This window comes from Cucumis melo, chromosome 7 (assembly GCF_025177605.1).
Source record: "Cucumis melo cultivar AY chromosome 7, USDA_Cmelo_AY_1.0, whole genome shotgun sequence".
Lineage (NCBI taxonomy): Eukaryota > Viridiplantae > Streptophyta > Magnoliopsida > Cucurbitales > Cucurbitaceae > Cucumis > Cucumis melo.
In genome coordinates this window covers 287,959-304,305 of record NC_066863.1, presented here as the reverse complement: position 1 = coordinate 304,305, position 16,347 = coordinate 287,959, and the positions used below count along the sequence as shown (strand labels likewise).

The 16,347-nt window shown below is 36.7% G+C and overlaps 2 protein-coding genes across 7 annotated transcripts; both read left to right on the top strand.

Moving 5' to 3' along the window:
• Window positions 1-851: 851 nt before the first annotated feature.
• LOC103493826 (putative pentatricopeptide repeat-containing protein At5g43820) lies at window positions 852-4,157 on the top strand. 5 transcript variants are annotated; one of them, XM_051087768.1, is made up of 3 exons: window positions 852-2,788; window positions 3,262-3,410; window positions 3,764-4,157. In XM_051087768.1, exon 1 carries the CDS (start codon window positions 1,009-1,011, stop codon window positions 2,725-2,727), a length of 1,719 nt encoding a protein of 572 aa, XP_050943725.1. In that variant the 5' UTR covers window positions 852-1,008; the 3' UTR covers window positions 2,728-2,788; window positions 3,262-3,410; window positions 3,764-4,157. The 5 variants fall into 5 exon arrangements, with proteins under 5 accessions (XP_050943725.1, XP_008452986.2, XP_008452987.2 ...); XM_008454764.3 differs by having other exon boundaries at window positions 3,262-3,674; XM_008454765.3 differs by having other exon boundaries at window positions 853-2,788; window positions 3,241-3,410.
• Window positions 4,158-4,649: 492 nt separating this feature from the next.
• On the top strand, window positions 4,650-16,202 carry LOC103493829 (uncharacterized). Of its 2 annotated transcripts, none has more exons than XM_008454770.3 (13): window positions 4,650-5,172; window positions 5,851-6,922; window positions 9,093-9,311; window positions 9,408-9,607; window positions 9,833-9,907; window positions 12,310-12,381; window positions 12,457-12,555; window positions 13,102-13,173; window positions 13,266-13,380; window positions 13,657-13,725; window positions 13,874-14,177; window positions 14,278-14,359; window positions 15,406-16,202. In XM_008454770.3, exons 1-13 carry the CDS (start codon window positions 5,053-5,055, stop codon window positions 15,994-15,996), a joined length of 3,090 nt encoding a protein of 1,029 aa, XP_008452992.2. In that variant the 5' UTR covers window positions 4,650-5,052; the 3' UTR covers window positions 15,997-16,202. The 2 variants fall into 2 exon arrangements, with proteins under 2 accessions (XP_008452992.2, XP_008452991.2); XM_008454769.3 differs by having other exon boundaries at window positions 14,275-14,359.
• Window positions 16,203-16,347: the final 145 nt, after the last annotated feature.

Genomic DNA, 16,347 nt, shown 5'->3' with positions numbered 1-16,347 from the left:
TTTATAATAATTTGTATCCAAATTTCTATTGATATCGATATTTCTATAAAATTTAAACCTTAATTATACACTTTGTACCTTTGCAATTAGGTATTTTTCCTTATAGTTTTATCTTCTTCCCCTTCTCGTCTTCTCCCCTTCTTACAATCGAGTGAAACTTAGCTTCAAGTTCAAGTTATCAATATGTTGTTATGCTGATTAATAATATTAGAGGCAATTTTCTTCATTTTTTTTTTTAAGATTGTAACTAAGTCAATTCAAATGTTGATATATTTTTTAATTTAATTTTGTACGTTTACATATTTCCATTGCCAACGTAATTGACATATACTAATCTATCAAGGTTATAAGTTATAACATCCATGCCACTTACAGATGAGAAAACGAGTGAAGAATGTTTATAAAATATTATAGATCTTAAAATATATATATGAATGAATTTAAAATATGCAACCAGAACTTACGTCTGCAAATCAGGTCTTATATTCAATAACAAATTTATTATTGCTATAAATTTTTCGATAGTAGAAGTTTATCAGTAACAAACTCGTATAATTAATAGAAGAATACAATCAAACGTATGTTGCAATAAAGCTAAATTTGAGTATTATAATGTTTAGCATTAGTTGGATTGTCGATTTTGATTAGAGAAATTTTGAGGATAACATTCGAAATATATTTTTAAAATTTTACTTTTTTGTTTATTGTCGATCTATCCCTTTTAATTCATTCGAGAAATTAACATAAATCGTATAAATTCCATCTTAGTCTATAAAATCTATATCTTATTCTATTTTGTATCAAAATTTGTTTTAGTCCTAAACTGTTAAAAATGGTATATTATAGTCTCTGTCTTTGAGAAAGTGTTAACGGCGGTATTGAACCCGCCGTCATCACCGTTAACAAGTTCACGTCTGGCGGAAGTCCAATCGTCGTTTTGTCTCACCTCTTTGAGCCTCTCCGATACTTTTCTCTCTTGCTATCAGCGCCGATCAATTGATAGCTTGTATGGCATTCGGCGCTTCCCGGCGTCTTCTTCCCTATCAAGTCAAAGCCTGCTTTTTGGGACTTATTGCCAGTGGCAGGTATCACTATCCCTTAATCCACTCGCCGTCGCCGGCTTTATCATACCTATTTTCAACCCTAGATGAACCATCAAATTTATTTGATGATGGTGTTTCGGGTAATGGTGATCGAAATCAACGCTGCATAGATGAGCGATTCGTTATCAGCGAACTTTCTGATCTTCTACTAGTTAATCCTCATGGTTCGGTTTCTAACACTGTCAAAGAGAATCTCACTGAGAAACAGGTGCCAATTAGGGCAGTTGATGGATTCTTACTTCCAGAAGAGAAATTGCGAGGTGTTTTCCTTCAAAAACTGAATGGCAAAACCGCAATTGAGCATGCTTTAGCTAATACTGATGTGAATTTGAGCCAAGATGTTGTCAGCAAAGTACTAAACACCGGGAGTTTGGGTAGCGAAGCAATGGTTACCTTCTTTTATTGGTCTATTAAACAGCCGTCGATACCTAAAGATGCCTCTAGTTACAACATAATTCTTAAAGCTTTAGGTAGAAGAGGGTTTTTTGACTCCATGATGGATGTTTTGTACAGCATGACACGGGAGGGAGTGGACGCGACATTGGAAACGGTATCCATCGTAGTAGACAGTTTGGTCAAGGCTCACCAAGTTTCTAAGGCACTTCAATTTTTCAGAAACTTGAAAGAAATTGGGTTGAAATGTGATACTGAAACCTTGAACATTCTTCTACAATGCATGTGTCGACGATCTCACGTGGGTGCTGCAAACTCCTTCCTTAATTTAACCAAGGGGAGTATCCCTTTCAATGTCATGACATATAACATTATAATTGGTGGATGGTCAAGATACGGTAGGCATAGTGAAGTTGAGCAAACGTTGAAAGCAATGGAAGTTGATGGATTTTCTCCAGATTGTCTGACCCACACTTATCTTATTGAGTGTCTTGGCAGAGCTAATCGGATTGACGATGCTGTCAAGATTTTTGATAAAATGGATGAAAAGGGCTGTACACCAGATGTTGCTGCTTATAATGCAATGATCTCCAACTTTATATGTATTGGTGATTTTGATCAATGCCTGACCTATTACAAGCGTATGTTGAGCAACAGATGCGAACCTGACATGAACACCTATTCCAATTTGATTACCGGCTTTCTTAAAGCCAAGAAAGTAGCTGATGCACTAGAAATGTTTGATGAGATGGTGGCAAGAATAATTCCCACTACGGGGGCAATAACATCCTTTATTCAACTTAGCTGTAGTTATGGTCCTCCGCACGCAGCTATGTTAATCTACAAGAAAGCAAGAAAAGTTGGATGTAGGATATCCAAGAATGCATACAAATTGTTGCTAATGCGGCTTTCTTTGTTTGGTAAATTTGGCATGCTATTAAGTATATGGAATGAGATGCAAGAAAGTGGTTATGATCCTGATATGGAAACTTATGAGCATGCCATTGGCTGTCTTTGCAAAACAGGGCAGCTTGAAAATGCTGTACTCGTCATGGAGGAATGTTTACGTCAGGGTTTCTTCCCTAGTAGGCAAATACGTAGTAAGCTTAATAACAAACTATTGGCCTGTAATAGGACAGAGATGGCATATAAACTCTGGTTGAAAATCAAAGTTGCTCGTCATCAGGAAAATCTGCAAAGATGTTGGCGTGCCAAGGGATGGCATTATTGAACTTTCAGGCCGTATCGGTTACAAACATGTCTTTTTCTTCTATTGTTTTTGTCCTTTGAAGGTTAGTAACATTTCACAGAAGTCAATCTACTAATGCGTGCAGGTCATACTTAGGATGTTTTACAGTTGTTGACTGCTCACTTTTTTTTTGTTACATATACAAGAGTCTGTTTATGAAATTTCTTGGGCTTCCATTGAGGTAAATCTACAAAAAAAGTGGACTTTAGGTTTGTTTATTGAATCTGGATTGCAAAATGGAAGAATTGTCATCTCTACATTACATTTCTTCTATTCGTTTTGACTTGAGTCCTGTGAGCCCTGTTTCTTATATTTTGTTCGTCGGGATTCTCTGAATCTTTTTATCGGAAGGAAGGATGAAAGTTAAACGGGGTGCAGGGAAGTTTTTTTCACTGGGTTTCTTATGTTACTATTCTATTTGTTCTAACTGTTTCCTTGTTTATTATGTTTCGTCTATCAAGGTTTTCATTTATTCAATTAGTTCTGACATTGCAGGAACCTTGTTAATGCATATAGGGCTTCGGCTGGTGTCAACGGCCACATCTCGGGTAACATGTCAGATCAATTTGGTCATTCATTTGGTTACACGGATGTACGCCTTTGATAAGAATGTTTTTCTACCTCAAGTTCACCACAACCGCAACGTAAAGGACTGATGTGCCGAGGTGCTCACCTTAAGATTTCCTTAGTAGGATTTAACCATGTTTCAAATATGGATCAACCTACTTGATTATATGCTTCTCTATCCTAGCCAATGTCAGCCACCTAGTTCAGTGGAATATCACTTGCTTACCTATGAATCAATGAGGCCTAGGTATGTACTGGCAAGTGGTAATGAACATAACTAGAACGACGGCGAGATGTATCTGGATATTTTCTAGTGAACCCTACCCAGCACATTGTCACGTAAAATCATTTCTACCAGGAATGTACGTTAGAGTAGCTTCAGAATCATTTTAATGTAGAAGTAAGCGCTAGAATCCATCTTGAACTGCAAACTTTTTCCCACTTTTTTCAGGTTATCTCTATCAAAATGGGTGAATGAAAGTGGACCATACCTCTTGAAAGATGTGGCCAATTACTTAGTTAAAAGAATAACTATCCGAGGCTAAATTGCAAGGAGGATTAATAACTTGAGTAAAAGGACTTCCCACTGAAAGTACGAGTAGAGTCTTCAAGCAAAGCTAAGTCAGAAGCTGTCGGCGAGGTTCGAATCTGCAAGAAAAAAGAGAAGATAACAAGTAGACAGAGAAGAAGACTATTTAATTAACCCCAGGGGAGAACCAGAACCATCTAATTTTCTTGTAAATTGCTACGCAAAAATAAAATTTCAAGTTTGCTTATATCAAGTGTATGGACATGTGAATCACAAAGGTTGATATTAAATAAATAAACCACAATATTATCCATCACTAACGTCATTGAAACAGGTGATTTTCGCAAGGATTTTTTTTTTATTCTTCTTCTTCTTCTTCTTCTTCTTCTTTTTTTTTTAAAGGAAAAACAAGAGCGAATCCTTTTATGCTTTCTATTTGATTGAAGAATGTATTTCTATATTAGGTTTGTGGTTTTGTTAGGAAATAACCGCTAGAATTGAACCAATATTTTCATGAAACTTTAGCAATTGGAAAAAAGATATATAGAGCATAGTTTATGACAATAATTAAAAAGAACATACCTTTCAAATAAATATAAAGCTTATTTTAGTTATAATTGACACTATAATCAGATTTTTTTAAAAAAGAATTACATATACCAGGATTGAATAAAAGAAGAAATATGTCATATAATAATTCTCACAAATTATTGGAGCGAGATTCAAACGAGAAAAGAAAAGAAAAGAAAAGAAAAGAAACTCTAATTTTAATGAAATGTATATATATAGTTTTTCATTTTCCATTGTAGAGAAAAGAAAAGAAATGAAATAAAAATGTAATATACTTATTACCGGTTCCTAAGACAGCGAGATTGCGAGACGAACTTGGTGTGTAGAAATGGTTATGGTTACCTGAATGTTCCTTTCGTTTTTTATTCCTTTCCTTTGTTGTTGTTCGGTATATTGGCAATCGGCTTCTTGTCTTCTCCCACTTCTCCACCTCCGCTCGATCCCTCGCTTCAGACCACAGCTCATCCCTCAACTAGTAGCATCTCATCATTTCTCTGCCTTTTTTCTCACTGCTATGATTGAATTGTCTATTCTCCACTCGGATCATAGTTTCATTACTGCCTACGACGATTCTCTGAAGGAAGTTTGATCTACTGTTTGCTCTACCAGCGGGATCCAATCCAGGGGGGGAGGGGACTAATATGGATCAGTTTGACGCATTCTTTAGGAGAGCCGATTTGGATGGTGATGGAAGGATTAGTGGAGCTGAAGCTGTTTCTTTCTTTCAGGGCTCCAATTTGCCTAAAAATATTCTTGCGCAGGTTCCCTTTTTTTTCCTTTTTCCTCCCTCTCTCACCTTTTCTTCTTTGGATTTCTCGTGCGTTATTTATCTTAGATCAATGGCGTCCATGTACTTGAATTAGGTTGCGAATTCGAAATCCATAAGTTGCTTGCTTTTCACTTCAATACTTTGTTTCTCGGTATCAAAAATTTAGGTGCTGCGCTTCGTGGAAGAGCATGTTTATGAATTAGGCGGTTGCCGGTATCTTTTAGGAAAGTTCTGGTGTCTAATTTCCTACCTCGAGTTTTTCGTTTAGTTTTTTCTTCATATGAATCTGTTTTGAAATGTAATATTTAGATATAAGTTGTCACGCATTCTACCGTTAGACCTGTGGTTGAAATCTATAACTTCCTCACGAGATTGAATTGACAATCTTCGTGTGCCTCATTTTTCTGATATGGTCAACGGATGCTGCTTTATTCTGGTTGTACAATACAAGCTTTTACAATCTTGCGTTGCGTAGGTACTCTGTGTCTCCACTGGTACATATCGTCTGTAATGTGTTGAAGCTATTATGTTAAGAGGCTCGCTCTTTTACTTGATCCTCTAATTATATTCATTGCCTACTGGCACCATTTGATAAGAAATTCTAACATGCTTACAAATCTTTCATTGTGTAAACGGTTGTGCCAATCGAGGTTATCTTCTCTACTTGCAGATATGGATGCATGCTGATCAGAGAAAAACAGGTTTTCTTGGTCGACCGGAATTTTATAATGCTCTCAGACTTGTGACTGTTGCTCAAAGTAAGCGAGAGCTGACACCTGAAATTGTAAAGGCAGCACTATATGGTCCTGCTGCAGCGAAAATCCCCCCACCGAAGATTGATCTGCAGGCTGTATCTGCCCCTCAATCAACTTCAGTGCCTGCTGCATCTCCTCCACAGATGAGTATACCTGCATCAACGGGATCTCAAAATTTTGGCTTTAGAGGACAAGGGGTTCCAAATGTGGGCGTGAACCAGCAGTATGTATCAGCCCAGCCAAACCCTTCCATGAGGTTACCTCAAGCCACACCTGGTGGTGTTGCTTCCAATATGCAACTGGTTGTTTCTTCTGAACCTTCTGGAGGAGGAAATCTACTGGGTTCAAATCTTTCAAACTCAAATGATTGGCTCAATGGAAGGCCAGGTGGGGGCCCTGCTGCTGGGCCTAGAGGAGTCGGTCCTTCTGTGCCTTCCCCAGCTACTTCGTTATCTCCAGCTTTAATGACTTCGCAACCTATGCCTAATGATAGAGCACCAGCTGTTACTGGTAATGGATTTGCTTCTAAGTCAGCATTTGGTGCTGACATGTTTTCTGTTACTCCATCTCCACCTAGACCAGAATCTTCTGGACTCAACAATGCAGCTAATAGTAGTATTGGTCCATCAGCTATTGTTCCAGTTTCCAGTGTATCCCAACCTTTAAGTAAGTCCACATCATTGGAGTCATTGCAGAGTGCATTTGTTTCAAGACCATTAGCTAGTTCACAGTTTCAGCTTTCTCAGTCACCACTGGAACCTAAAAAGGAGGTTCGAGCGGCAGGTCCATCGCCACTTATATCTTCTGGGATCACAACTGGAGCCAGTAACTCTACTTCTGAAAATGCGCAGTTTACTTGGCCAAAGATGAAACCAACTGATGTTCAGAAGTACACAAAAGTTTTTATGGAAGTAGACACTGACAGAGATGGCAGAATTACCGGTGAGCAGGCACGGAATCTATTTTTAAGTTGGAGGTTACCTAGAGGTATATACTCTCTCAATTCTTTTATTTTTAATTTTAAAATTTTAAATCTATACTGTCATTTAAGATTGCAGTTGAAGCATATTTTACTCGATTTCCAGTATTGATCAATTTAGCGTGGTTTTTGGGGATTTAGAATGTATTGTTAATGTGAAAGGCATGGCATCGTTTTCTTCTGACAGCTTATCTCCGAAGTGGGGATTTAGTTTATTGTTCTTTCTTTATTATTAATCCTTTGAGATTCGTTATTTTAATTTATTTTAATCCATTTTTAGACCATGTAAGGAACACGTTGAATAAAGCTTGAGTATTGTTATTACTTTCATATGATTTTTGCGAAACCATCGTGGAGAGCCTTTAAACCAATCCGTTTTTCTCCATCCTGGGTAACAACTGTCCAACATTCCATTTGTCAGAACAATGGGCTTTGGATAACTCAGTCTGTATTGGAGCTTGCCTTCTTATTGTCAAAATTCAGGTCATATTTGGACAAGTACTAGTTTTCTAAAGAGCTCATCAAGTTACATGTCACTAGCTCTGAAACACGACATTAGCATAGAGTGCTAAGTTTCATATGAATTTTTGGATCCTCGGCTTCAAAATGAAGACCGTGGAGGTATAGTATGAGATTCTTGCTATTTGGAATTTAGGCCGTAGAAGAAACCTTAATCTGATGAGGAATTGAAAAATGGGCTCAGTTGCTTCCCTCAATTGCTGATCGTTAGATTATGCATAGGGAGGGTTCCAGTTTTGGAGCATTGGTAAGTCCGGGTTCAACTGCATGATCATTGATCAATATATTGTAAGCTCTTTCAGAAAAGAATTTCAAAGTCTATACGAAAGTGGAAGATCCCAAAGAGTTATTCTCTTTTTGGACTCTTCTCCATAATTTTTATTTGATATCCATGAGTGTGGACTCTTCTCCATAATAGGATTAACACTTTGGATAGAATGCCCAAAAATATTGTCTGGGAGTTTCTATGGGTCACAGAACTCGAGGATGTTCAATGAATAGGAATGAGACTTGGGAAAGGGTTTTCTTTTGACAGTGTTGAGTTTCTGTTTTTATTGCTGTTCCTTCTCTAAATGTTTTGTTAGCTACAATCACTTTATTATTTACTCCATTTTATGGTTTTCTGTGAACTCCTAAGGAGGTTTAGATTTTGGAGCTAAAATTTCTCTTAATTCATGAAGCCAATGAAATCTGTCTTAAAGAGGAAAAAAGCAAAAAAAGAAAGAGGAAAAAAGAAAGCCAATGTTGGTTGGTTTATCCTTCCTCAGGATTCAGTTTGGAATTTTCTTTTTCAAAGCATATTTGGGATGACTTTATCATTGACTTCATCCTTCCTTGAGAGAAAGAGAGTCTTCTGTAGGGTGTTGGTGGCTATGTTTTTTTGGGCTATTTGATCAAAAGGATAGAACAAAATTTTGAGATTAACTTCTCTATTCGGCAAAAAAAACTCTTGAAAGAAACCTTCTCCTTGTGTTTATAGATGGCCTGCACATTCCTATAGTTTTTCAATTGTTTCTCTTTTTCTTTGAAAAGGAGACAAGCTTCTATATTATTAATAAACTCAAAGTACAAGAGAGTTACACATTGAGAATAATAGAGAAGCCTAAAAATTGGGGAGAGAGGAAGGATTAGTAGGTCCACCCGAACATCTCAACTAGGTTTACACCCCCATAACACCCTCATCATATCCATTCTCTTTTATCACTTAGGTTAATTCCAGAGTTTTAATAACTTCTAGTCAGGAAGGTTTCCCCGTTCTCCTATTCTGTTACTACATGGAAAAAGGGGGAAACGAACATATATGCTCAACGAATATGTATTGAAGGTCTGCTACAAGTTTAAATGTTTTATGGTTGTTTTCACCTTGATACAATAATATTTGATAATGCCATTTATTCTACCTTTTTTTAAAAAAACAGGCAACTCCTTTTGCATATTCGCAATTTGAGTGTTTGGAAACATATTTGCTTTCTAACGTAATGCAAGGTACATAGTTTTAGTTTAAGAAATTGACTTGTACTTTTCTGCAATCTCTCGGAAGTTATGCAATCCCATTTATTTTTTCCTTGTTTCACTGAAGCTCTTGTAAAGTTGCTTTGATGATTGATGAATGTTCTTTTAATTTATAATATATACTTAAGCTATGTTTTATATTCTCAGAGGTCTTGAAGCAGGTGTGGGACTTATCTGATCAAGACAATGACAGCATGCTTTCTCTCAGAGAGTTTTGTTTTGCTTTATATCTAATGGAACGTTACAGGGAAGGACGGCCACTTCCAGCTGTGCTTCCAAATAATGTTATGTTTGATGAAACTCTGTTGTCCATGACAGGACAATCTAACATTGTCCATCCAAATGCAGCTTGGGGTCCTCGTCCGGGTACTTACCAAAGTTGTCAATTGTACTAATTTTCTTTTGGCCTCTTATCTCTCTCTCTCTCTCTCTTTGCTCTAACTTTTCCTTTGTTGAAATTAGGATTTGGACAGCAGCAACCTCAGGTCACTGCTCGGTCAATGGCACCAACTGCAGGATTGAGACCGCCAACAAATATACCTGCTTCAAGAGCTGATGGTGCTAAACTATCCAATGAGCAGAAATCAAGGGCTCCGGTGTTGGAGGATTCATTTCTGGACCAGCCTGAGAAGGCTCAAGATGCTGCAGCATCTGAGAAAAAGGTATTCCCTTATATCTATATGTCAACTTTCACAAATTGTTTTCAAGAGGACCTAGTATCTACTTATTGTGAATGTGGAATTCTTTTACTCTTCATAAATTCTCCCCATATATCCTGTTGACTGTACACGTTTCTTTCTTATTTTCCTCGTGAATTCAAGGTTGGTATATTTTCACCTGCTATGCAATATAAATCCCTCTAATGTTTCATGTTTCATCCTTGATAGGTTGGAGAGACTGCGAATGTTATTTTGGATTCAAAAGAAAAGATGGAGTATTATCGCACAATGATGCAGGAACTTGTAAGTACTCTTTATTGCTCTTTGCCTTCAGTTTCTTTATAGTATTTGTGCAACATATAATTCCAAGTCTAAGTTAATTCTACAAGCTATACACGAATTTTTAAACTTTTTATTGTGTGCCAATAATGGTTACTCATATGCTAGAATAAATATTGTCATACAGTAGTCATTATCTCTGTATGAGCTGACAACTAGTTCTGATTAGTTAATTTTAAAAGGTGCAAGTTCCTGATTAAATTTGGTTTAATAAATACTCCCTTTCTAAGCACGACGCCCAATCTATGACTGACTATAGTCACTTAATTATGAACCCCTCAATCCACGTGGCATTTCCATGTTTGGAACAATGGAAATTTTGTTGGGTATGTTAAAATTTTTCTATGCCAAAACTGAGTTAAATTGCATTTCCGGAACCTTTTGTTCACCCCTCAACTTATCGACTCACTATCATGCAAGCTGCTTAGTGCTCACTTGTGTGATTATTATAACCGTCATTTTTGTTCATAAATGAAAATAGTTTAGGAGAATGGAAACGGTTTTGCTGCTTAGTTTTCTGTTTTTTGTTTCTGGAAAAACAAGTTTCATTAGAAAGAGAGGATAATACAAAAAAGTGGGGAGGACAAGACGATCAACCAACTCAACTACAAATGATGTGCGAATACTTGAAACAATTACAGAAGTCCCTATCTAGAGTATAACATGGCCATTTTTTTTATTGTTTTTACTGATATTATCTATTTTTTTTCTCTAATGAGAAGAAAAATACTGTCCAACTGTTTATCCGTCGCTACATACATTTAAAAAAAGCCTGTTTCTTCCGCACTAAATCTACCAAAAAATAGCCAACAGACTGTTGATCCACAAAACTTTCGCTTTGATCTTGAATTTCTGATTTGTGACCAATGCTAGGGAGGCAGCACTGATGACATTTGAAGTAAAAATCACTGTACCAAGTATATATATACATATATGTGTGTGTGTGTGTGTGTGTGTGTGTGTGTATTTTGAGAAGAAACAGAGAAGCTGTATTAACACAAAAAAAAAAAAAAAAAAAAAAAAGAAAGAAAAGGAACAGCCTAAGGGTGGGGCAGATTGAACCCCCACAGAATCAAACAAGAAGAGCCCTCTAATTGTTTAAAATCACGAGAAGGCTATAATTACAAAAGAATCTAGTGTAATTTGTGCATCACCATGATGTCGTATTCTGCACCAAAGCCCAAAACGAATCAAAAGAAGTAAACTTATCTTAAAAATTCCTACTGTTCCGTTTGTTTCAAAGATGCCACAAATGCGCATGAGTCACGTCTCCATAGAATTCTCCCCTTACCACAAAAGTTTCAACCATTCAAACCACATCCATGATCCACTCATCTATTTTCTTAGGAGGACAGCTAGCTACCCAAGACGCGTTAAGAAGACTACTCCACCCTTTAGCAGCAAAATCGCAATAAAGAAACAGATGATTGACGGTCTCAATTCCTTTTGACAAAGAAGGCACATAGACGGGGAGACAGACCAGTCTGAAGTTTTTCATGGGTATTCAGACTTTTATAAGCAGGGGGACCAAAGGAAGATCTTCACATTTTTAGGAAATTTTAACTTCCAAGTTGACCATAGGAATTTTAGAACCACTGTACCAAGTATTTGGTGAGAAGCACAATGAAAGAGGTGATGGTTCTATCTTCTATCCAATCTTTGCATAAAATAGGCCCATTTAGAGAGAGGTTGCGTTAGGGTGCTTTTTTCTGATTTTTTCACATGTGCTTTCATTCTGACATATACTCCGATACTTTCTAGGTGAAACGTTTCACTTTCTTGGTCAGTTTCAAATTCCTTAAAAATTTAATAATGGACCTGGGAATAATTTCCATATTACTCATGAGTGAAGCTTACATTGATGTACAAGAAAATCTCCCAGTTTTGTCATAAGCTCAAGTTCCGCAGGTAAACCTGTCAAAATATCTTTAAAAGTTGTGATGTATAAAAAATACGCCAATATTTTATTCAAAGAAATGTCAATCCGGATACAATAGCCAAAAGGGCAACGAACTCGACCAAACTAACCAAATACTAGTATGGTTACAGAAAAAACACAAATTACAATGGGGAGTAGTTTCTAAGCAACTCTTTAAGTAATTTCTCTTTAGTTTCAAATTGCCCGTGGACATCTCTGAAGCTGCCTGCTGACAAGGTTTGTGACTACTAAAATGATTCAAGCTTTTCAAGAGTGCACATAGGCCGGTAAGGGGTGAGAGTTCTTACGAAGGGGCTTCAGCTTAAATGCTAAATTTGGTATTTTAGTGGATGATTTCATGAACATTTTTCAAAAATATTTTCGGACTATTTTTCTCTTGCCTGTGTAATTCATTTAATTTTACCTGTAAACATTGTCTTCTTTTCAGGTTCTACATAAAAGCAGATGTGATAATAGATTGAATGAAATAACAGAAAGGGCATCTGCTGACAAGCGTGAGGTATTTCTATTCTTCTTTTTCTAGGTCCGCTATACTTGAGTTTTCTTTGCACTGATTTATGGCTTTATATTGCAGGCAGAATCTTTGGGAAAAAAATATGAGGAAAAATACAAGCAGGTGGCTGAAATAGCATCCAAGTTAACCATTGAAGAGGCAAAATATCGTGATGTTCAAGTAAATACGTACCTCTTGAAACTGTGCTTCAATTTTGTACCTGAGTTTTCCATACACGCTTTTCAACAATTTTATTGCATCTACTAGAGCCAGCTGGTTAATCTGGCGGCTGTTGATGTTCAGCGGTTAATTGGAAAATTTCTTTGTCTTGATTCATTATTCTTATGCAATTATCCCTTTTTCCTTTCCTTAATATACAAAGTGGAAGTTGCATGTGAAGTAAGGAGATAATGCAAAGATATTCCATCAATCAACATTAGCATGTATAGGCATGCATGTTAGCCGAACTTAATTAAATACACAATAGAAAAAAAAGGCAAAGTTAGAGATTGCTATACATCTTTTTTTAGGAAGAGTTTATTGAGTGCTTGTGCATTTAATTAAAAAAGAAAATAAGAAAAATTTATATTGCTTAGTAACCAGAAGATAATTTTATGCCACAAGGCCATATGCTCATCCTTCAATAAACAAATTTTGTCATTAGTTGCATCTGAGTTTTATTGTTACGATAGTGATCTTACATTCCCCTATTTGTCATTCTTCCAGGAAAGGAAGACAGAGTTGCATCAAGCAATTATTAAAATGGAACAAGGAGGAAGTGCCGATGGTATTCTTCAGGTTTGATTTTGCTAGATAGAGCTGCGTGCTTCAATTTGCAACCGGCTATTCTGTGCAGTCGTCTAATACCGATGCTTTTTTGCCTTTTTCAGGTCCGAGCTGATCGAATACAATCTGATATTGAAGAGCTCATAAAGGCTTTAACTGAACGTTGTAAGAAACATGGATTTGATGTTAAGTCGGCAGCTATAATTGAGCTTCCAGTAGGTATTAGTCTCACATTAGCCTGAGATTTATACTTTTGCTTCTTATATCTAGATTCCTTTAGGACGTGCTTTCAAAAGTTTCTTTTAGTCATCCCACTTCCTTTCAAGAATCTTCTCTGGATTTTTTAGTTATAAAAAAAAAAGTCAAGGAGATGTTTGGTACATTTGTTCATGTTGACTGTACATCATCTGTGGCATAATATGATCCATTTCGCATTCAAAGTGACTTGATGTACCTTCGTTTCTATTAGTGACATTTTTATGATGGATTTGTTAGGTTGGCAACCTGGAATTCCGGATAATGCAGCTATTTGGGATGAAGAGTGGGATAAATTTGAAGATGAAGGTATGAGGGGTGGCTCTTGGCAAGTTATTTGCTTCTCTGCACTAATAATGTTGCAAGGCTCTATTCATTGTCAGCATACTTTGGCTGGTAATTTGATGGAAATACGTTATATCTTTTGTTGATATCAGTTGATTTATGTACCTTTCAGGATTTTCCAATGACCTCAACCTTGATCCAAAAAGTGTTTCTGCCTCAAAACCAAAAATGTCAGACAGTGAAAAGGATTTAGCAGATTATAACTCAACTCCTGATTCATCCTCAAATGCCAATGGAAAAACAGGGCACTCCTTCAGTAACAACAATCGTGGCCTCGAGAGTGAATCTTTGTATAGCCACAGTGAAGATGAGTCAGCAAGAAGTCCATATGGCAGTCCAGCTGCTAAGACATCTCTAGAAAGCCCTTCTCGTGACTTTTCAGATGCTGGTTTTGAAAAAAGTCCGGAGGCATATGGGTAATAATGGATTCATATTTTTTATACCCAACTTCATGCAACTCTTTCATTCATTCATCATTTTTATGTTATGGTTCTAATTTATTTATTGCATCAGAAGTTTCAATGACTCCGCCTGGGGCACCTTTGACAATAATGACGATGTGGACTCAGTTTGGGGAATAAAACCAGTTAATACCAAGGTGAGCCTGACAATTCGATATTTTATGTTGCCTTGCTTGGGCTTGATAGATGTTCAAGATCTATTTGGGTTTATTATTTTATTTTTTATGGGACTGTTTAGGTTTGCCATAGGAAACTATTTTTCTAAGAAAGAAAAAATCTCAAGTATGATGATTATTCTTTTTCCTTTTACTTTTGAGAGTATTGGGGACCTAGTATTTATGGTTTGTTTATGCTTACAGTTTGTCGTATATTAAGTATTTCATTAATTCACGTTATTAAGCACCTAAAATGTTATTCAACGTTTTATCAAAATAGTTTTATATAAGCATGTAAGAAGGATAAATAGCAACATTTGTTTCATTTGCTATAATTGTTCGGTAAAAAAAACTACTTAAGCTGAAATGCTTAAGTAAAAACAGATGATATCATAAAATTAATTCATAAATATGCTATTGGTCTTGCGATATCATATGTTTTTCGGGAATTGCATGGGTGGCCTTATGTTTCATTTTAGTAATATCAACGATGTGGTACTGGTATGACTTAAAGATGTGTTATTAGGATCGGTTCTGCATCCTGGCTCCTGGGTGGTAATTTCTGAGATGATGGAATCTTAGAATAGACTGCCCTTCCCTAAAATTTTTTTTGCTGAATAATTTTAAATGCTTAATCCTGGTGGATGGACTTTCCATCAATAGTCGCTTGGTTAGATAGACAGTTATTGAGAAATGAGAGGAAATAAGTTTTCTTGTGTTCTTTGTACTTTCCTCCAACTTGTCGTGAGGAGATTTGCCGGTTTTACTTTCAAAAACTTATAATCGGAAATGTACTCGTCTAATTGTAGAGATTGCATTCAGAAGAGTCATTATGACAGAATTTAACCTGCCAAGGCTCTTTGTTGCTAATTCTACACGAAATTGTTTGATTGCTCTATTTGAGAACATAGTTGCCCATGAATCATGATGTTGTCGAATTCTAGTGTGTCAAGTTAATTGCATATGTGGGATATTTCAGCCATGTCTAAACACTTATTTCTCTCCTTTTATTTGATGCCATCACACAGGAGCCAGACTCGGAAAAGCACAGAGATTTCTTTGGATCCAGTGATTTTGATACAAGCTCCGTCAGAACAGGGTCCCCGAATGCAGATAGCTTCTTTCAGAGAAAAAGCCCATTTTTTGAGGATTCTGTCCCTCCCACTCCCCTCTCTAGATTCGGCAACTCTTCCCCTCGCTATAGCGATGTGGGGGATCACTACTTTGACAATTCCTCCAGGTTTGATTCTTTCAGCATGCAGGATGGCAGTTTTTCTCCTCAGCGTGAGAAGTTCTCTAGGTTCGATTCAATAAGCAGTTCTCACGATTTTGGCAATAATCAAGAGAAGTTCTCTAGGTTCGATTCAATAAGCAGTTCTTGTGATTTTGGCCATAATCAAGACAAGTTTTCAAGGTTTGATTCTATGAGTAGTAGCATGGACTTCGGCCAGAATAGCCAGAGGCATGCCAGGTTTGACTCGATTGGCAGCTCCAAAGATTTCGGCCATGGTGCCTTCTCTTTTGATGATGCAGATCCGTTTGGAACCTCTGGCCCCTTTAAAGTCTCATCAGAGAGCCACAGTCCGAAGAAAAGTTCTGACAATTGGAGAGCTTTTTAACCATTAGGTTCCGTTCGAGTTTATACTTGTATCAATTCTCTTGTTTGACCCCATCTTTGTCTTGTTCTTTATATTGAGCCGGGTGCCGTTGTTTTTTTTTCCTGTTTTTATGGCTTGGAAGAAGTTAGAACATGAGTTGGATGGTCATATTTTTGTATGTTATGGTGGTGCTTTATGTATTGTATTGATTTCATGACATTATATTGTTCTTGGTTCTCTTTTTGTGGGCAAGATACATTTTCACGCCCACATCTTGCCTCGAATAGATCCTTAAGAACACATATTGATGAAATTGGCAGAATATTGCTTGCATTTGTTATGAAAAAGAATAATACCCGCACCCATAATTGA